Source organism: Gouania willdenowi, chromosome 17 (assembly GCF_900634775.1).
Source record: "Gouania willdenowi chromosome 17, fGouWil2.1, whole genome shotgun sequence".
Taxonomy (NCBI): domain Eukaryota; kingdom Metazoa; phylum Chordata; class Actinopteri; order Blenniiformes; family Gobiesocidae; genus Gouania; species Gouania willdenowi.
The window spans coordinates 9,094,696-9,118,145 of NC_041060.1; the positions used below are offsets into that span (position 1 = coordinate 9,094,696).

Consider the following 23,450-nt stretch of genomic DNA (forward strand, 5'->3'; position numbering starts at 1 on the left):
CATTAGCGTTAAGTGTTAAGTTTAGCGCAACAAAAATGCATGAATAAATACTGTGGTATGTGGAGGTAAAACGCTGCTTTTTTCGGCCAGATTGTGTCCCCCGGAGCGACCAGAATCATCAATTAGTCTGGTTACAAACTGTGTCACTACAGCCAATATGACTCTTCCAAGCAAAATAGCTGCAAATGTGTCACACAAATGGAAATGTTTATTTATCTCCTGCTGCTCTCGAAGGACTTTTAAAGAATATAAGCCTAACATAACCTTTACTATAATATATGATCTTTGATGGAGTTTGCAAATAAAATTCACTACAGGTATGGTTTCAAACGATAACAGTGGCCATTATTGTTGGTTTTTGCGCCCGGCTGGTGGCATTTCCACATGCAAATATATAAATCAGAACACGTGACAACAGTATATGTTGCAAAAGTCACAAATATTCCTTCATTGAGAAGATTCTTAAAGGAAAAGTAGCATTACACAAACACTGATACTGTAATATTCTCTGCACTAGACCTTTACACTGTGATGGAAATGAGCCATATCCATGTTTTTTTTTCTCTTTAATTGACCAGTCTATGGACAGTTATAGAAAATAATAAAGCATTATTATAAAAAAAAATAAATAAATAAGTAGCCTTAGTCACAACTTTAGAAACAATATTTGGAAAAAGTTGCTGCATAATCAGGCGTTTTAGCCGTAATAATCACTGAAATTGGTTGCAAAATCCTAAAGGTACTGATAAATAGGAAAAGGTAATGTTACCAATTTATTTATAGAAACCATTATTATATATAATATCTAATGAACAAAAATGTTACGTTCATTTCATGGAATTTTAAGGAAGAAATACTATATAGGGATATACTGTATATCATTATCAGGATATAAATATACATATTGCGATATAAAATGTTTGTGTTGTTCATGTCCTCAACAGGACATTACAATAAATAGGAATAAATAAAGCTTCATATTATGCAAGTGCTTATGGCTTTAATTCCTTCAACATAAATCTAATCGTTTATACGCTGGTTGAAAACATTTATTTTTATTACTGTGAAAAAAACAGAACATTGTTTTCTGGCTTTCACTGATTTATTATGACACTGATTAAAACAGCAGTGTCTGTATTGTTACTGGAGACCAAGGTTTTTGCTTCATTATTAAATCAGTCTAACTGAAAGATTTAAAACGCTGTAATGACTTGGGTTGTTGTATTTAAAAAAAAAAAAACACCTTAAACTTTCCCAACAACATAAATCTGACTGGCAACTGAGGCCTGAAATGATTGAGTGGACAGAAAAGAATGAGCTCATCTAAGACGGACTTGCTGCGTCAGACAAACGAGAGCGTCAGACGTCTGACTGTCAGCATGTGAGACACTCTGCTGCAGAACAATCAACATAATGAAAAATGACTTGTCTAATGTGACACTGTCTCCCAACGTACACCACAATCCACTATAATTGTTGGAAGGTATTGATTTGCTCTCAGCAGATCAATCAGGAACTTTTGCACAAATGTATTACTTTAGTCATCTGCTATTAATCATTCATCTGTTTCTGTCAGCCTCTATCAGCTACTTGTTCATCCTCTCTTCTACACTTTAGTCTATTTATTTAATCTAGTGAATGCAACCCATAAGGAAACTTTTGCTTTGTTCTTATAGGGGACCATAGAGGTCTGTAGGGTCTCCAATTTTTTGTGGTCAGAGAAAACGGACAGAAAAATGGAATTCACCTTTGAAAACGGCAAAAGCAATCTGAAATGAAGATAACGATGACACTTTTTTAACTCCAACATGACATAGAAATGCCCCACATACATATATTCACTACTGGATATGTCATGCCTTTACACACTAATTTTCACTGGGAAACAGGTGATTAAATGTCTAGAAAGTTTGACAAATAGACAAATACGTCCACTTGCGTCAATAATCCCGCTCTAATTCTTGCTTGTTATGGTGTGAGTAGTGATCATGTTATCCTGTGCAAAAAAAAGCAATCGGACTGATACATAACACAGGATACAGAGAACACACACATGGATTATTCTTAGATTTAAAACTCCAAGATCTCATTCAACTCAAAACTGTCCAAATGATTTTTGAAGCAAGTAAAGGTTCACTTCCATAAGGGTTGCAGAAAAGATTTTTAGAGAAAGAAGGGGAATATCATTTAAGAGGAAAACTACATTTAAAGATCAAATATGCTAGAGCGACATTGAAAAAGATGAGTATAATAATAGCAGGGGTTACATTATGGAACTGTCTAAAGGATGAAATAAAACAAAGCACCAACATAAACTAGTTTAAAAAGCTTTTTAAATCATATATCATTAGTAAGTATAAGAAAGAATAGCAATAATTTTACCTAGGACAGCAATAATACAATAAATTAATACTTAAACATAATAAAAGGTTTTTGTTAATTTATATATTGCCACTCAAAATGTAATTGATAAATATGAAATAGTATAATCTTAATATTATGTACATGTCATATGTATGTATGTGTTTGATGTGAATATACAAACTGTATATATAAAACCTGTGCAGAATACAGTATGTATTAAATGTATATAACTTAAAGAACTAGAATCTGATGGGTAGGTGGACATGTGGATGTTATGTAAGTCTAGGTAGGCCTATGAATGTTTGTTTTTGTTTAAATCTGTGTGTATTGTGTTGAGTATTTATATATATATATATGTGTGTGTGTATATATATGCATTTGCTCAAATGTCAGTTTTTTTTGTTTTTTGTGAAATAGCTTGGAAGTAGGGGCAGGACGTTAAACGTTAAGCTTCTTTCTGCCCCTTCTCAAACATTGCTGGGGCTCTTTTAAGTGCGCAATGATTGCTTTATATTGTTTTATGTCTGAGATAAAGAAAAAGAAAAAAAATCAAATCAAATGTTAATGCAGAGCTTCATCTGGAGTGTTTTTATTGTGCTGTGATGAACAAGTGGTTCAGATTATTATAACTGCATTCATATTTGAAAAGGCACTGGTACTAAATCAGCAGAGTGTAAAGAATACTGACATATTCTACTCTAGTAGAAGTATTGTTACTTTATTTAAATATTACTGAAGTACAAGAAAGTCATACATAAAATACTGAGGTACAAGTAAAAAATTACTCAATTAAATAGTACTCCGACTAAAAGTTACTAGTTAATTTCACCTCCCCACGTTTATTTTTGGTCATTTTTCACAAAGGCATCTGTTTAAAATAAAAGGGCTGTCAAAATATACATTATTTTATAAATAAAATAAGTCTAATGAATTCAAATCACAATTAAAAAAAATCTCAGGGTAAAATAACCAGCATTCACTGTTTTTTCTTTTTTGGCACCGTGCATTACGTTTAATCTGATTGGTCGACTATGATGTGATGCATTTGATTGTCTGGTCATTTCATTTTTTTGTAGTTTCACAATGTCCGTTCATTTAAAAAAATAATAATAATAATAATTTACTCAGTAACGGTTGGGTGTAGAAATAAAACAAATACTTGACTTCTTTTAAAACATACTTAAGTACAAGTAAAATTACTCAAAAAAGTACACGTACCCATACAAGAAACTCAATTACAGTAACGTGAGTACTTGTAAACCGTTAACGTCACCTCTGAAAATCAGGTTCCACTGTTGGTGTATTAGTACAAGTGGTGATGAGTTTACCTGGTGACACGTCACGGCAGAAGCGTTGTACCTCCGAGCACATGGCTTCACTCGGTTTCGTGCAAAACGTGAGGGTGATTTGCCAGATGGCGGAAATTAAGTGTTTCACAAATAAAGTTTAGGGACCAAATCACACACATTCATTGTATTTTTAACTTTAAACGGGTGACTGAGGGTCCAGCAGTGTGGCTACACATAATTTCAGCTTAACTATTTTCATAAATCATCTGAATCATATACAATGAATAGCAGTAGTTGACTCTGTTAAAATGTTATTGGTAAGATTTTGCCAAGTTCAAAAGTAATCTAAACAAGGACAGATAAAACATAAAAGTCTAATCTGATGCAGAAATGGGTAAAACCTAAAGCGGATCTTCTTCTTTATTGGTTATTGGAGTTTTGCGACCAACTTGAACAGGTGCGTAGCGCCACCTACTGTATATGTTTTATTTCATTACTTTGTGTGTGCAAAACCAAGGATACATACGTATCTGAAGTGGAACCTGGAACATTTTGAAAGGAGTAATTAAAAGCCCTATGGCAGTTTATACTCCAAAAAGAACGATAGTCAGTGTCGAAGCTAACGTATACAGTATATTGATTGATTTTTTTATTCCGAGTTCGATGTACATAACATATACCCTTGACGTGTTTCAAATTAACATATTTTCATATATACATAATACTGTACATAAACTCTAAAAGGAATGGGAGGAAGTAAACTTTTAAGTTCCCACCCCTGTAAGTATCATAATTTCATATCAGTGCTTACTTCCTTTCACAAAACAGTTAATATACATATCACATAAACAGTTTACATGCAAGAAACATACATAAGCATATACATATAATTATATATACACATATAAATATATAAAAATATATGTTACAATGGTAAGTACTTCAGTAGATCACAATCTATTGTCAAGCTCTTATATATATTTATATATATATATATTTATTTTTTTTATACTCCTGTCATTCTTATACTAAGAACACCTCCTACATTGTTCACCCAGATACCAGAAGTCCAGATTTTAAAAATAGTTTGTGTGATCAATGTAACCAACTTTATGTATAATTCTTATTGCACGCTTTATAACCATATATTCACTCCTACTGACAGTAGCTAACCTAACACGTTGTTTTTACTGTGGGAGAAAGCCAGAGTACTGATTAAAAAAAACCTACTAAAGCAACAGGAGCTCACAAGAACTTCATATATAAATATCTCAGCTAAAATGAGTTGTCGCAAAGGCAACTTATTTAGTTATTATCTACAGGGATGCATCTGTTATCTTTGTCAAAAATTTGAAACCCAAACACCATCATGGTTCATGCCTGAGGTTCCCCTTCAACGACACATTGGTGCCCCCCCTCTCGATGCCTCTATTACGCATCTTTGTGGCTATCTATAGCGTCTGTAGTGTCAGTTATTCAAAGGCAGACCCTCTGGCACTGAGAGCCTAATCATCCTCAAACGTCACGACTAATTGGTGACATCTTGATGGTGCTGACAAGACCACAATGGGAAAAAAAGTTCAGACAATTCTTATTGTTTGAGAAAAAATATATCTAAAAAAAAAAAACACCAGATGCAGCAGCTTCAATCAAGCTACTGAAATTCTTTAAATGTTTTTTTTGTGCAGGGAATGTGTCTGATGCTCACTCAGTGATGGTATCAAACTGTCAAGTGAAGAGAAACCAAGTATATATATATATATATATATATATATATATATTATGTATTTATTTATTTATTTATTTATTTTTCTTTCCCTTATTAGGAACATATTAAAAGCACAATGACAATGCACAGAATCTAATATCACAACAAAAAAGAAACTTTGGGAGGAGTTTGCACTTCAATATTATCTGAGAGTACTAAAGAAATATGATAACTATAGTGGAAGATTGTAAAACATTCTAAAACTAAAATAACAGAATAAACGTAAACTGAAACAAAGGATATATATTACAACAATAGAAAAAAACAAACAAAAGAGATTCGCATCATTTAACAGATAAACAAACAAGGGGATTACAATAGGTTGTATTCAGAAAACAAGCAAACATAAATCTTCATCTTGGGCAGTGTTGACCTTTTTCATGCTTTTTTATAACAGAAAAAGCTTCTTTTTTTTTTAAGGCAGGCCATGATGGGGGGATTTAGCCATGTGCGATTTATGTTTATAGAATTTGGCTATAATGAGAATAGTATTTACCAGAAATAGATTTTTTTTTTTCATGAAAGTTGAAATCCATATAGTTCGGACAGATTTATTTTATGTATTTGGACTTGTTTTAGCTTTGTGTCTGCAGAGGAAATGCTGCATGAAAAGAAATGCTAATTTTTGATCCATTTGCCCCAATTAAAAGGCACCAATTTTGGTTTTATTTGTTTTTATCATTAGAATGATTCTATAAACTGTAGCCAGTAGGAATGTGCAATATTTTATCGTGAATGATTTATCGTCAAAAACATTCTCACCGCTAAGAATATGTTGTCCCACGATATAAACAATAATTTCCCATGTCGGATATTAGCGTGGGCCACGGGCCATTTGTCCCTCAATTTAGCCAAGAATGCCCCAAAAAAAACGTGTTCCACGGAGCAAAACTGCCCCCGTTTGTTGTCAACAACTTATTATTCTCTGGAGCGGAACGTTGTTTATGGAAGCTCTGCACGGTGTACACTGCCACCGCCCCCCGCATACACCGCCGTCTGTGTGTGTGTGAGGTACTCGTCTCAGCTACCTGAAGCTGCCGTGCTGCGATACATCATGGACCGCTACTTGGTTAAAACCAGACAACCATCCAACAAAGTGAACCGATTCAAGTTCCTCCGTCAGATCCACCCAAAGTTCCACAAACACGGGGACAGAGATGAACCCGTAGCAATGATTATGAACTGGAAACTCAACTAAAGCTAACTATGCTAAGCTAACCTACCGACACACTGGGCTAAGAGCTAATGCTAACCACTCTATATAAGGAACAAACCAAGTAAAAAGAACACATCGTTCTGTCATAAAACCACAGAGAGCCATCAATTTGTTTATGGTCATATTTAACACTTGTATGGAAGAATAAAAACTAACATTCACACATTGTGTGAAATGAATGTTAGCATAATTACTAATGTCACTATTCATTCGTCCCAACTTGTGAAATACTATTTTTTTTATTATATTTCATGTGTTCACAAGACAAAGCTGGTCCCTTTAAACTAATGTAACTATTGAGATTATTACACCAAAATATACTGAATGATTAAATCATCAGCTTGATCTGGTTAAATTATAGGAAATCAGAGAGATATTTATCAACCATAACTTTATGTAACTCATTATCAAATATGAAATAAACTAGATTCATCAGCAGTAAAAACTAATAGAGTTATTTGTGCTTTTCATGTGCTTTTTTTTAATAATTTTATTTCAAGTGAGGAAATAAATGAATTACATACAATAACACTAATAGTAATCCACATGCACAAATATATTCCATAAAATATCAGCTCATGAAATCTTTGAGTCAGCAGCTATTGTAGCCTTTTTTAATGTGTCTAGTGATGTATTAAGATTTATTTGTTTGTAAGGAACCTGTTTACACTAAGTTGAGAATTTTAAAAAATTTTTATTGATAGTTTTTATTTATCGTGATTTTTATCGTTATCGTGATAAATACCAGAAATTATTGAGATAATTTTTATGTCAATATCGCCCATCCCCAGTAGCCAGTATGTGTCAATTGACGTGTTCTTAGTTTGAATGTGTCAAATTGTTTACAAACGGACATGTTTGATTTTATGTGTCAAATTTTCCGATTGGATGGTAGAATAATGGCACATGAACGGCTAATTCTGACATTTTGTCTTGCATTTGTTATTGTCCTCATACATTATGTTTAAAGTTGATCAGTATTGTTGTTTTTGTTTTGTGGTTTATTTTCTTTTTTTTTTTTACTGCTTTCTGACCTGCCTATTTGCCCAACATGCTTGGTTTGCTGAGCACTCTATCATCTCATTTCTCACACTAGGCAGAAGAACTTTGCCCGAGGCATCGAGCAGCAGCTCCCAGATGGCATGGTGGTGGCGTCAGTGCCAACAGAAGTTCAGTGCCACGAGGAACTGTCGGACCCCGTGCCTGACCCAGAATATCTCACAGGTATGATATAAATTTTAATGGATTCCTCTGTTCGCGCTAGGTTTTGATAAATGTTGCAAGACTGGCCAGGGTTGCTGAAAGTCTGGTCACATACAACATGGTGTGTGTGGTTTGACATGATATGATGAAAACTTTTAGCTTAAAGGTTATGCTTCTTTGGGACAATGTAAAACTGGTGAAAAATAGATGTCACAAATAAACCTACAGATAATTTCAGATGGCGTTAGACCTAACCTGGCGTTAGCAAAGCCTGTCTGAAGCAACCAGAGAATGCAGCTGTCGGCTGGATAGAAATATACAGTTTTTGCATTTAATAAATCAGAATCAACTTTATTTGTCATTCCACATGTTACAAAGCAACAGAGCAACAAAATTTCATTTCATTTGACCAAAATGGTCTCACTATCTGCGTTTCCATTACACTTGGAAATGTGCAAAATCTAAATAGCGCAATAAAAACTTGTAATGGAAACACATGATTTTGAAAAAAAAAAAACCCCACTATGGTTAAAAAGTTTTACGCTTTCATGAGGAGGTTTTTCAGACGTTTCAATATTGAAATGTATCGCAAAAGCACAATGGAAACACTTTTTCCACAATTACACTTCACATGACGTGACATACCTCGTCATGTGACCATTTTTCTCCGAGAAAACGGTACGTGTGGACAGAAGAAGAGACTGGGACATTACTTAGCATTATACTTAAAAAATATATTAATATGTTGAGGTTTCATTTATTGAGACAACTTTTTTCAGGAAATTTACTTCCAACGGCTAACTGTCAGTCTTCCTCAGAGGCATCTACTGATTGCGTGGCCAGCATGAGAGAACTCTCAGGTTGGCCATGCTCAGAAATAACTCATATGGAAACATGAAAGCAATCAGTAAATGCTTTGATGCTTTCCCAAGAAAATAATTTGTGAGGCTACATCAAAGCAATCAGCAGACGCCTCTGAGGAAGACTGACAGTTGGCAGCTGAAACATGTCAAGAGATAAAAGGAAATGTCCTGGAAAAAATATGTCTGAACAAATGAAACCTATTCATATTTTTAAAAAGAAGATAAAATGCACTTGCTGGAATTAAAAATGATTACTGCCACATTAGACAGCAAACAACCAGGAATGCGTAGTGTTATAAGGAGGTTCTGAGTGTCTATCTTCCTGCAGTAAAGTCTCGTGGGATGAGATTTCATGAGAGTTGCAAGACTCCTGCCCTAAACGACCTTCATTGGAAAGCACAATTATACTTTATGGAAATTTTAGAAATATGGCTTTTTTATTTTGCGAAAAACTGTAATAGAAACACGGCTACTGTCGCTCTTCTGGATCTTAAATTTTTGCGTGTAAAGTATTGCAGTTCCCTAAGGTGTTATCGGTGCAGGGTTGCTAATTTTGTTCAACTGAATTAGAATCAGAATTGGAGTCTCCAGAGGGGTTCTGTAGCAGTGTGCTAAATGTGTCTACTACCTTAATGGATGAGAAAAGCCTCAAACTCAGCTGTGATTGGTTACTGGTATGATTTATACAAGAGGGATCTAAAGCAAAGTCTCTGTTTAAATGCCTTTAGGTTAAATGCCCAAAGTCGGTTTTGTGTTTGAGTTGGGGTCGTTTTTTCATAGTTAAAGTTAAAATAGTGTTTTATCAGGCTTTTTAACTCCCCTTATTCTAGTGGTCACCCCACCCCCATCCCAACAATATATATACAAAAATGTAACTTTGGTTTAAAAAGGTGAAAAAATAAATAAATAATCCTTATCCAATATTTATTGCTGTACTTGACTAGTTGTTTAGCACTATTGTTGCAATTATCCCTACTATTACTATCATTGCTACTGTTAATATTGACTTGTTTGGTTTTTCCTTGATTCTTTTTTTAATTGAGTGCCAAAAATATGTAATAAGAGTCACAACATCACAAAACTGTGATAAACTCGCTACAGTGGTTTGAGAACCACTGCCTTAAACTGTAGGAACTCTAGAGTTGGGTTTCATTGGCAACAATTGCATGTAAGACCTTTCTGAGTGGAGTTTGTATGTTCTCCAATGTGCATATTTTGTTTCTACGTTACGGGCAACTTCCTCTCTGTCTAAAAACATGGAAACTGAGTAGTTTTGTCTCTCTGTCTTTATGTCTGAGTGCATTGATGGAATGACGTCCTGGCCAGGGAGTAGCTCACCTTGTGCCCATTGTAAGTTAATTTGTCCAGGCTATAACCTGCCTCGTTTATAAGCATGAAATGCAACAACGTAAGGATGTGGAGATGGATAGAAGGGAAAAAAACATATTGTTTAGTTGCCAAATTTAGATATTCACCAGGCAGCTTTAGACATTTGAGTCACACTACAGATTTACTGATGCAAACTGTGTGCGCACTTTGTTAGCAGCTGGGTAATTAGTATAGGTTAGCATGAAAGTAAACTCATAAATATTGAACCTTCCTATTGTTGCTTTTAGCTTTGAAAATAAATCAACAGCCCTCTAGAGTTTTGCACGTGTTTGGTAATCGGAGTCCCGTTGTCTTTTAGTGGCTCTTTTTTCTGCAAGTTTGCACAAATACTGCATTTTATCGTTCAAGTTTTGCTAAAGTCCTTCACTTAGCTGATTTCCCAGCTTTTTTTTTTTTTGCATGATTGGAGCATAGACTGGAAATAAAATAGGAACCGAAGCAGAGGGATTTTTTATGTGGACGTCTGTGTGTGGGGATAAGAATAGTGGTAGGTTGGCTGTGCTGCTGCTGCTGCTGTGGGGACTTATTAGTCTGAGCTATGAGAATCCGTCTCCCTGTTCATTTTATTATCATTGCAGCTCATGACAGAGATGTTTGATAAGCACTGCAGTGCACATAACAATCCAGCAAAAAGCTGCCCAGAACAAAAATAATAATTAAAAAATACACAAAAAAAGGCAGTGAGCCAAAAGTCTGTATGATTGTGACGGAGTAGCCCCGTCAGCTAGTCCGCTCCGTCCATTTACCACGGTCTTCGGGTTTCTTTTCGTCAGCCAACGCAGCTGCCATGGGTGCACACTTGGCCACTGCTCAAGCCTTTTTTCCATCCATAGTTTTCTCCGAGTTGCAAACATTTCTCCGGTATACACCACTCATTCATACACTCACCCAGCCAACCTGAGTGAATACGTCTTCCGCATTATATTGCGTCATATGCTGGGCGCGCATGAGTGACGTCACGGGACGTCAGGTGACTTTACCGTCTCAGTACAGAATTATTTTATTTTCTCTTTTGGGAAATTTTGAGTCTTTAGTAAATATATTATTGTTGTTAGTTCTTTTTGTAATTTTTTAAAATTACTTATCTTCTGATTTGTTTTCTGTGTGTAGAGAGACTGTTGGTTTTCTTTCTTTTCATTGTGTTGGGGGAGGAGCCTCAGGCTATATAAGAGGCCTTCAGTACTACAGGAGCAGTGTGTGTGCTTGAAGGGGAGCTGAGTACATGGCAGGTACCAACTCCTGTTAAAAGACGAAGCAGACTGTAAATATTGTAAATATTGTACAAAGAATTGCACTTGGATCTGGTGTTGGCAAAGTCATGTTTTTGCACTTTTTGGGCGGACCTGCATAATAAATTCACCCAAACACGAGTCTCACTAAGCCATTTCATTGTTTTTGTATCGAACCCACTACAATGATGCATCTGGGCATCTTTTTAATTAATTTAATTGAATTTATGTATTCTTGGTATGTTGGATTAAAAGGGACATATTATGAAAAATCCACTTTTGCAGTTTATTTGATCATATTTGAGGTAACTTAAGTGTCCACCGGCACACACAATGTGAAATAAATCCATCCAGTCGTTTGTTTGTGCTCTGTGTAAGTCTTATAACACAGAGAAAGGTGTTTTGTTTCCAATTTTCTATGTTTGTGACATCACAAGCTAATTCGGGAAAGAAAATGCCCTCCCCTCCGCTGGTAACTCCACCCCCAACTTGATGAAAATTTTTGCAAAAGTCCGCCAATGTTTTTCACACCAAACGCGACTGTAGCAACTGCAGTCACTTTAATCGCACGTGATGAGTCGCTTGAACAATTAGTGGTGCTTTTTGGTCACTCCATCAAGGCGGGTAAGGCGGGTAAGGCGGAGGTCTATGGAAATCCAGGGACACACCCCAAAACAGAGCGCTCTCAAAGACCTTGAAAATACAAGGTCTTAAACCTCCCCTCTTGCTTAATTCATGTTATGTTTTGACCAAACACCAGCACAGATATGTCATTTAGACCACAGGGAACTGTTTTAAAAGGTGAAAAATTTGTATAATTTGTCCTTTTCAATGCTGAAACCATTGAAAAAAAAAAAACAAGACAATTTTTTTTCAATTTTCACAAATAAAAAGGCTTATTTAACAGCAGCAGTTTCAAATAAGTATTTGTTATTGTTATTATTATTATGATTATTATGATAAATAAATGTGGTAAATTGGAACATTTTGAGATTAATTATCGCACGAAAGTACAGAATTTGGTACCGTTTCAGAGGTACTGAGTATCGGTTCAAACATGAAAGGTAACCATCCCTAATATGTCTGTACTATTTGTTTTTTTAATTACCTTTAGGCCAATCTTTAATTCATATTCCAACAGATGGCTTGTTTGTTCCAATATTTAACATTTCACTTTAAAGTGTATTAAACCAAAATGATACACTGCTCTTGTAATAGATACGTAAGTAAGCATGTAGGCAGGTTGAATCTGTATTATGAGGCTTTTTATGCAAACACGGGTCAATCAAATCAAAAGACGACTGCACAACAGTTGTCTGAACTGCCATTTATGTCAAATTCTAGAGGATATTAAAACCACCACTGATCTCAATAGATCTCTCCCCCTCCCCTCCCACTTCACTCTCTGCCTGCACAGCTTCTATCTTTTTATCCGTTCATTGCCCCTGGGTCCACAGTGCACAGCAGCCCCTCTCTCCTCTGGTGCCTCTGTGTTGGGCCTTGGCAGAAGCAGCCATGGGTACCGTCATTAACCGAGATATGGTTTCAAAGCACTCAGAAGTACACACACAGTGTGTTGAGCCGCACAGTGCTTTCCTCTTTTCCTTACTGATCATGAAAGCCTATTTATGCTTAATGCTGGAGGCCATGAAAGAATAAAGTACAGTACAGTATAGTGGTGCAAATAAAGTGATGAAATCCTCTATACTAGGAGCTTAGGTACTAATGTTATGCTGTATACCAAGTTGTTGCTGTAAGAAATAAAAAAAGCAATAAAATAAAATTGTGCATTATTTTTATTTTATTTTTTATTGAATAGGGCACGATTTACCAGTGTTTACCAGCATTCACATTATGATGCCTTATTTGGTCCCACATTTATATTTCACTTTAAAGCAGTAGTTTCCAACTTTTTTGGATCATGTTTTTCATAAGTTACTTTTCAGATGCTAAAACTCTGGAAAACAGGTGAGTTTAGAAAAATAAACCTCAAATACTATGAGTTTGGGGGTTCTTAGAACAAATGGAGATGGGTGAAAAATTGCATAATATGTCCCATGAACAGAAGCACTTAAAAGGTAAAGATCAGAGGCCCTTTCTGTAAATCATTAATGCTGCACGGATGCCTCCCAGTGGTTTCACAAAATGTTGACAATATAACGACCAATATTTTACCAAGCAGGTACAAATACTTGTACGTTACCTAGAGTTCTCTAGCTTTACCACAGGGAGGGTAAGAACTGAACCCTGACTAGTTTAACAGGGTGGACACTAGCAGAGCAGGAAATGGTGTCAACATTAAATGTGTGGACAGCAGCTTGGAGTGATGAAGTCGCAGGTGTGATCAAAATGTTGCCTTTTACCATTCCTGCGATATTTCATTAATTTCACTCAGAACCAACTGACAAATTAATAAGTGTATTGAATATGTCACTGCAAAGTAGAGAACACCATCTGTGTCAGTCAGACTTCCTAGTGCACGAGAGTGTGGCTTCATTTTTTAATCAATAAAAACCTGTACACACATAATATGCAGCGGTGCCTTCAGTATTTTTCAACCTTTGCTTCAGAAATGTATTTGACTCTAAGATTGAGTGTCACCTTTAACAGGCAGTGTAGTGATAGAACATAAAGAACACATCCCATGTCTTTAGCAACTTTAGAAAGCAGATGAAGTACTATCTGAGAGCTGGAAAACATTTCACAGTGGCTGCTGTTTTTTCTGTGTTTAAATGATAGCAGGAAAGAGATATTTCAATCTCCTGCACATTTTATTAGTTCCACATATTTTCCTTTCTATATTGGTTCATTTTTGCAATGTAGTTTAAAAGAGCATTGCGTTAAATCAGGGGTTCCATACAATGGGGTTAGGACCCCATTTGGGGTCGCGAGACACTGAGAGGGAATCACCAGATGCCTTCAAGAAACTAATAATTTAGTCCTGCTTATTTTACCCTTTTTCTGCAACGACACCAAACTTGCCATATTTTAGCCTATTCTAATCACTTTTTCTTGCCATATTTTGGCTCCTTTGATGCATTTTTGCTACATTACTTACTTCTCCAACAAATTTCAATGCCTTTTCTGCAATTTTTTTCCACTTTCAAGACATTTTCTTACTTATAAACCCTTTCCACCACTTTTTCCACCCATTATTCTCATTTTTTTTACCTCTTTTCACCATATATCATGCTTATTTTTGCCAATTTAACCCCATTAACAATTTTTAATGCCCATTATTTGCCAGTTTAAACTAAATGTTCCTACTTTTTTTCTGCCACTTTTAGGCTAATATTTAACCTTTGAACCCTTTTTCTGTTTTTGGTGACTTTAATTTGCTACTTTTAACCAATTTCTGTGGTTTTTGAAATTTCATTTTACCATTTTTTCCACCATTTTTTTTGTCTGTATTAAACCATTTTATTTATGATTAAAACAATGATTTACATCTTTTAGATGACTATACTATGACACATAGATGGCCCTGTTTTTACATGACTGTTCTTTAATGTTCATGTCTGTGTTCAACCACCCTCAGGTACAGTGGGGGTCCTCGGTGTCTGGCACCTTTATTTGGGAGTCGTGGGCTAAAAAGGTTGAGAGCCACTGACCTATTATTATTGTTTTTTTTTTTAAGTGTATAGCTCCAAAGCCTTGATGTTACAAGCCTAGAAATGAAAATGTAGAGGTAATAAAAAACAAAAGCTTTCTGCTAGATGGATGGTGTGGTTCACCTGTTAAGATGATTAAATGAGCACTGTTTCACCCTACATTTAAATGTGTTATAAACGTTTTGTAGCCATAATCTTACTTGCTTTTTGTTTGACAGATTGCCTGTCAAACATTTATTTAATTCCTTCCTTTAAACATTTGCCACCACTCAGCCATGTGGCAGCAAGTTATGAAAAAAGCTGTGCAAAAACGTGTTTCTGTGTAAAATTCTTGGCTGATAAAGTGGTGGCATCGTCCACCTTGGGTGTTTTCTCAATCTTATACAGCACCTGTTCTATTGGCCTCTGCAGTTCTTGGGAGTGCACAAACACAGTCATCCAATACAATACTCCATAGTCCAAGAAAGCTGGCCTAACGCCACCTTCGCTCTCCTGGCACTTTGTCAGCATTATTGCCTTGCCAGTAGTTAATTGGTGGGCTCTGGTAATTGTTCATAAGGCAGAAAGGTGGGAGTGGCATGTGCGAGAGGAAATGACAAAGAGCACATGGTTCCCTTCTGTCCCATGCTGACTTGGATAGGTTGTGGTTGCTGTGGTCATTGTATTTATCAGTGTCTGTACGCCTTGCTGCAAACCGTACCGGTCCTCACAAGGCTAAAATCATTCATCTTTCTATTCATTGCCAGCCTGAGAGGCCATTCATCACATGAAATAGTGAGGCCTTTGAAAGGCAAATACATCTTGATTTAATTGAAAACCTAGTATGCCCCAAGACTGTGAGGCAGATTTCCCTACGATGGAACTCTTGAGATAACGTCCTCAAGATGATAAACAGAAAAACTAAAAAGAAAAGAGGCCGTGCTAAGTTGTTGGGGAAAAAAAGAGAAGACCATTAGATTACCAGTAAGTAAAGGAAGGTAAAGTACAAGCTCCTGCAATGCTGTCTGAGCTGAGTGGGGGAATGGCACCGTGTCCAGGAAAAAGGAGATATGAAATGCATGGACAAAGAACTCATGGTTGAGGCCAGGAAAGCAGCTACGGGTTTTTGAAATCATTGCAATCTCATTCTCCACAAGCAGCCATATGTAATAACACTTCTTGTGCTCTCAAGGAGACCCACATGCCATAGCGTCTACTTGAACAAAGAGAAAAGTGTACGGCAACACTGGGCCCGAAAGGTTGAAATTGTCAACCCTGCCATTTGCCTTTACTTTGTTTGCTGACAACGGCCTGCCTCTTGTCATCAAAACGATGGATTTCTGCTGTTGGCTCGGGAGAAATGGCTGACACTAGAGTTTAGGAGCTCAAAGGAGAGGTTTTCACAAGACACAGACTTGGGTAGAGTATAAGAAAGATATTCTTTAGAAGATTATGTATTCAAGCGATTAGAGAGTGAAACATTTGACTCAGTAAAATAGTTATATCATGCAGTAAGTAGCATGTGACTTTTAAGTTAAAAGTAGGATACACTCACACTACACACACACTTCTTGCGTCTGCGTATTTTTTTTAACTACACTACTTACGTAATTCCAGCAAGTTCATATGTTAACATTTTCACTCTCCCACACCTGGGATTCTCTTCTCCAGACAACAGGCCACGCCCAGAAATAACTCATCAAAGGACACATCAAAGCAATCAGCAGTCGCCTCTGAGTAAGACTGACAGTTGACAGTTGAAACATGTCAGGGGATCAAAGTAAATTTCCCAAAAACACTTTTCTGAATTAAAGAAAACCTTGACATTAAAAGTAAACCTACAGCCATGATAATTTGCCATTTCTGTTATTTTCCTTTACCCACCCAGGTAAAACACATTGAAATCTGTTTTTGCAACAAAATGCTAGATTAATATTACATTTATCTTAGAGATTCACATTTTATCATAGCTTTTCATTTTTAAACTAAAGAAGTTCAGTTCTCATTGAGGGAGCACACAGACAGAGTGGCATATTAGAATAAAGGAGTAAACTTCAGTTTCCAGAAAAAACCCAAGCAAGCACAGGAGAACAATACTTGGGTGACGTTCAGACTGCAGGTAAATGTGGCCCATATTCTGACTTTTTTTGCCCATGTCTGAGCTGTATTCAATCTGTTAAAGACAGTTTGAACAGCACAAATCCAACCAAGCCCACCCTTAAATACATTTAAAGATTTATTTTGTGCAAACAGGGTTACATTGTGTCCTTACTCTAACTGATAGAAGACTTATTTATTGTATGAACCAAAAAAATCCAAATTTTGCATTAACTGATGTCTGAACATAGCCTCACACTTTTCATATTTCCACCACTCATGGCACCATTTTAAACGACCCGGTAGGTCACGAGTGTCAAAATTATTTTAGTTCTGGGGCCAAATATGAAGCAGTTTGATCTTAAGTGGGCCACAGATTATTACAAGAAAACTGAGTAATTTCAACATTATTGTGTTCGAGTTTGCATCTCCATAATAGATACTATATAAAGCATGTAAGGCACCAACAATATCCAAGCAATAAGTGATAGATATTAGTTTGTGCTGAATTTTAACTTATTTTCTTTTCAATTTTGTGACCAACTTTTTATTTAATATGATGAAATGTTGTTGAATAATTTGAGGAAAATTGCAGGATTTTGGAAAATGTATCTTTACTTAAATGTACTTTATTTTGTGACCAACTTTTAATTTAATATGATGAACCTTTGTTGAATAATTTGAGGAAGATTGCAGGATTTTGCTAAAATTTAGTTTTTTCAACAATTTGAGCTTGAAAATAACTGCCATCATGTGATCTAAGCAAAGGAAAACTGAGCCCTGCAAATATTGTGGAGTTTCATTGAGTTTGTATCTTTCCAGGGACTGAGACATCTACAACTGAATTATTTGGTAATTTACACAACAATTCATGTTTTGTCATTTTTTCTTTCTCCTGCGGGCCAAATTGGTTATTCTAGAGGGCCGGATTTGGCCCCCGGTCCATGAGTTTGACACATGCAGTAAGTGCTTTGATTTCATTAGCATTTTATGAATCCCAAACATTTAATGTATTACTGTAAGTTCTGAATGTGCCTTCGAAAGAGCGTTAAAATGTTTGACACACACACACACACACACACCTTCCTCCAAACTGAATGTTTAGCCATGTCTGATAATCATGCTGAGAGGCCTTATTTCCACCAGACATGCACCGAAAAGCAAATAAAACCCTAAAAAAGATTAAATTAGTTGATATCCTCAAATTTGAATAAACTACCAGGTGCATGGCAGCTCCTTCTAGTTAATCGTTTTTTATTGCCACGGTTTATCTCTTTAATCTCCCGCTGATGACACCTGATGAGCATCCTTCCACTGGAATAGTTTGTGTAAGTAAGTTTTTGCATGAATTAAAAAAGAATAGAGAAAACTGAATGAATAACACATGTTATTACAGTCTTTTTGAAATGTAAAACCTCGACACCACTGCTGGCAAAGTCTCATCATTTTTCACAAGATAAGAAATAACAGTTCAAAAAGACAGTTAAAATAAAATCACGGGTGGTTGAACTTCAAACTTTTTCCTTTAGAATTTAACTTGACATTTAACTTGAAAGGTTAAGACACAAAGTTAAATGCCAATGGTTTCCAACTCGGTCGCTTTCCATAAATAATACATGGTTATTGGTCGAGGTTGCAGCTTAAACTAATGAATATCTTTGAATAAGTGTTTTCTTTCATTTATTAAGCGCTTTGATCATTTTTTTATTTTGATAATAAAACACTGAATTCTAGCCTGGCTCTGTTTTTTATTCCTGTATGCTTTTTATGGCCAGGACAGGTAGCGCTGTATTCTTCAAGGTCATTCATTGTGTTACTGAACTCCCCTCATCTTGTCATGTTCAACCTGGTGTCCCCTCGGGTTCTGCCCACGGCCTCTTCACACATTCCCCATGCTAGCAGCCTTTAGATATGTCAGCACTGAGATGGCACATAATCTATATTTTATAAGGCCTTGATATAATTGGTGGCAGCGAGGGAAGGTCATGCCTTCAGGGGACCTCATCTTCCATCCAAACAAAAGCACTCGACTCTAAAATGGGAATTGGACACAATGAGGCGTTCGAAGCTGTGAGCTCAGTCACTGATTAAAGGGAAGGCTGTACTGCAGCAATTTCAGTTAAACTAAACATTTGTTTGCAAAATGACAAGACTGATTGTTGTATTTTAAGTCTAAATCTAACAAAGATTCAACTGAAGAGTAATCAAACATATCTCCATTATTACAATTTATAAGTGGAGCCATACAAACTATTTTTAAAGGTCTTGTATTAATTTGCTGCTGTTCTTATATTTTAAGCAAACAAGGGAATTCAAAGCTCAATAGGTTACAAGAACAAAGGTCTTTTTTTATTTGCAGAGAAGCTCAATTGAATGGAAACAATGAAAGTATTTCTGATGGTAACAGTTGACAGAGCAAACACAAAGACATTGACAAACGAATCATTCAGAAATATTAACTAAAGTCTTTCAATGATACACTAAAACAACCTTAGATGACTCATAATTTATTCAGATTATGGAAGCAATCAAGCATGAACCTCCGATAAGCGCCAAATTTCCTTTTTGCCAGATTCTGTGTATTATTCTGTTATTTTCTACATTTTTTTGTTGTCGATATGTGTATTTTTGTAGTCACTTTTGTATTTTTGTCGTTCAGGGTCCTCACTGTCATAAATTGCTGGAAAAGTTATAGAATTTGAAAAGTCATGGAATATTTGAACTGTTTTATTTTAATGTTTAACATATGTTAAACCCAAAAGTTGCTAAGCGTTATCTCAAAGTGAAAGTGCTGCATATCGGCAGCATAATTGAGCGGGAATCACAACATCTCACAATTTAACCCAAATTCACTCTCCACCTCATTTTTAAAACTGTGCGTAGGTAAGATCACTTCAGCTGGTGTATGCTAAAAACTAGGAAATACATACACAAAAAAGATCTTAGTGCTTCAGAACTAAGTCATGGAAATTTGGTAAAATGCTTTGGAAAAGTTTTGGAAAAGCTTTGAAAAATCATTGTGAAAAAAGTGTGGGAACCCTGGTTGTTGTTTTCTGTCATTTTGTGCAATTTTGTTGACACTTTGTGTGTCTTTGGAGCTATTCCGTAATGTGTTGTTGTAGTCATTTTGTTTTAAGTGGTTTTTGTGTCTGTCTTTTTCTGTATTTTTGGATTTTTTTATGTGTGTTTGTGTACTTTGTGCATTTTACTGTCAATTTGTGTTTTGGGAGTTATTTTGTGTATTATGCCAGGCTTTATATTCCTTCCTTCTTTAAACACTATTTTTGGGGATTTGTTTTGGGGCTGCACAAAATTAGACCGAGGGCCACATGTGGCCCCTGGGCCGCCAGTTGCCCATTTCTGCTTTAAAGGCTTGGGAGAAATTTCTATCCCTCCCCAAAAAAAACCATACAATGGGTCAAAATGTATGGGCGCTTCAACTTTTCAACCTTCCATGGTGTAAGGTGTATCTTTGGTTAAAATGTGGTGAAAATCTGTGAAGTACTTTTGACGTAACAAATAAACAGCAGTAAGAATATGACCTCCTTGGTAGTGGTAATAAACTTGGCTAAACAAAGCTCACTCAGAATGCAGCAGCTTGGCTCAACAAAGGTCAGAGGATGTCACTCAAGTTCTCTGATGTGATTCTGATCCCTAAGCTGACAGAATGGATGTTTCATTATACTTGTCTATGAATCTCTGATTGTTATGTATAGAGTTATTAGTGAGGTGTTAATCAAATCCAAACTTTGCAGGTCTCTCTATTTATGAACCCAGAAAAAATGTAGCAATACTATTACACTAAACCTTATTTTTGGTGCTTTCTTTAGATAATAATATCACTATTACAATATCTTAGTTGTATTGTGGCTCTGTTGATCATTAGAGTGCAGTGCCCGTAGGAAGTGTGTATTGCTATAGAAAAGTGGGAGGTTAAGTAGCTTTTTAATGGATGGCCAAATGAGGTTGTGTTTGAAGGTGGGACGTCAGGGACATTTAGGTTTGTTGTGAAATGTGTAGAGTGATACTATTGTGCTCTCGTATATTTTGGCTTTTAGTACGGACATGGTAGGGAGTTAAACCTCATCTATTCCGATTCCAGTTGTTGTCCTCGCGGATCTAGATCTCCTCAGACTGGAACAGACTCGGTCCGTACTCGTTTAGTGTCATTAATCCACAACAGTCAGTTTAGATACACACGGAATTTGTAAAGCATTTATAAAATTCCTTGCTTTTATAGAGAGAGAATTTATTAATGGTATCATTGCAGTCCAAGCAAATCCAACGTCGCACATATCTTGAACCAAGCAGCAGACATGCACACATTCCGCAAGGAACAGTCACTGTTGAGGTAGGAGTGATGACATCATCACTGTCGAGGTAGAACCAGTGTTCTAATATTGCAATGTTCCAATGTTCCAAAATGGGTGGGGCGTGGGGGTAGGTTCTCCAGTTAAGGGCTCTGGCGTACACGTGGCTACGTTGTGCAGTGATTGGCTAAGTAGGACCAATGTTCTAATCAGAATCAGAAATGTTTTAATGGCCAAGTACAGTTTTTTAGGACAGTACAAGGAATTTGTCTTGGTAGTTCTGACCATAAAAAGAATGGACGTGACGTCCTCCATAATTCCCACTCATCGTTCTTGAAGCCAAAATACAGCACTCAGGGCCGCTTTGATTTTCCAAATTTGATGTCATCTGGAGCCAGAGTCTGCGCAGTAGAGTCCTGCAGGAGGAGCCCTAGTAACTTGCCCCACCCCTTTAGCGTACTGCCCAATCATCAGCTGTCAATCATCGTAATATATGACGTCAAATCCCGTATTTCAACCTCAAATAACTTATTTAAAACAAACTTCACAAAAAAATGAGCACTTGAACACAATTTAGGGTGATAATAACTGATGATCACAGCAGAGTTTAGGTTTGAAAAAAAAATGACAAGTATTTTAACTGAACAGTTTGACCAACATCCCATCTTTTAACATTGAGGAGGCGGAGCTTTAAACAAAAAAAAAAAACTTCACTTTGAGTGTGCGTCGTCCATTCTTTGATAACATCATCACTGTAGAGTTAAGACTGATGACATCACTGAGTCCATTAACTCAGGAGGTGGGGCATGGGGGTGATATGTGCAAACAAATCTGACGTTGCGCACCCTTGAACCAAGCAGCAGCCATGTTGAAACTCTCAGGTCAGTCTGATCCTGATCCGCAGAGAGATTTGAGGAACACAGACAGTATAAGTAAAGCTTGCCTTTAGCTCAGTCCATTATATCTGCTATTTTTATTCTAAAGTGCCAGGCCTTTATTAAAGGTGGCTTGTTCAATGTGGATCTTATCAAAATTATTTACATTACCTATTTTCCTTCTGCAGCCTCAGTGCTGCTGTCAGCCAATCCCTTACTGAGAGAACATGCCAAAACGAGCATTCATGGCTCTGTACTTTGCCTCATTAAAAAATTATTAACAAATATGGATCCAAACATGGATTAAAAAGACACAAATAAACACAAAATAGTTTTTTGCATTGTTGCACAAAACATTGTTTATTTCATTTTAAAGGCGACATTTATTTGTCTGGGAGAGGAAATAAATTCTAACCAAACCAAATAGGCATTTTATTAAACTTGTAAAACGCAATGAATAATTAAATGAACAAATAAACAATGCATGTATAGAAGAAGAATTACACTATATTACAATTAAATAATTGTATTCCCAAAGTTCACCAGCAAGTTGAACAAATAGGAGAAGCATTACAACATTATTTTAATAGAATAACTACCTTACCTTGCATATTATATTAATCTTGCATGCATGCACACTTTGTCCTGCAAGTTTTTTTTTAAATTTTTTTATACAGCTTGTTTTTACATTTGTTCTAGTACATGTGTCAAGCTCAAGACCCGGGGGCCAAATCCAGCCCTTTGAAGCATCCAGTTTGGCTTGCAGGAGAAAGTAAAAATCACAGAGAAAACATGAGTCATTGTCTAACTTAAACTCAGCATGATTGCAGTCATTTTTAATGTTATACGGTTGAAAAAACTCCAAAGTCTTCCAATATTCTTTCATTTTCCTCAAATTATGACAAAACATTTCCCTTAATTTAATAGAAATTGCTCACAAAATGTAGAAAATGTAAAGTGAAGATCCTGTTGGGACTGATATCTGTCACTCATAGCTTGGATATGGTCGGTTTCTTACATAGTTTGTATTTTATGTATACATTTAAGTTCAAACTAGGGCACAAGATTGTTGAAATTACTATTTTTCCTGCATAAAATCTGTGACCCACTTGAGATCAAACTGCTCCGTATTTGGCCCCTGAACTAAATTCGAAGCAGAGCAGCGTTTGAAATAAGATCATAGTGACGTCAATGCTTCAGTAGCTGCATTTCCATTACCCTTGGAAATGCTCAAAATCTAAATAGCGCTATAAAAAC

The 23,450-nt window shown here is 36.1% G+C and overlaps 1 protein-coding gene across 4 annotated transcripts in view; it reads left to right on the forward strand.

Annotated features, from left to right (window-relative positions):
• Positions 1-23,450, forward strand: part of astn1 (astrotactin 1) — a 385,350-nt gene that overhangs the window by 187,862 nt on the left and 174,038 nt on the right. For all 4 annotated transcript variants that reach the window (XM_028473730.1, XM_028473731.1, XM_028473732.1 and 1 more), the window contains one exon: positions 7,734-7,861. In XM_028473730.1, the coding sequence (XP_028329531.1) occupies positions 7,734-7,861 (128 nt within the window). The remainder of the gene's footprint in view (positions 1-7,733; positions 7,862-23,450) is intronic.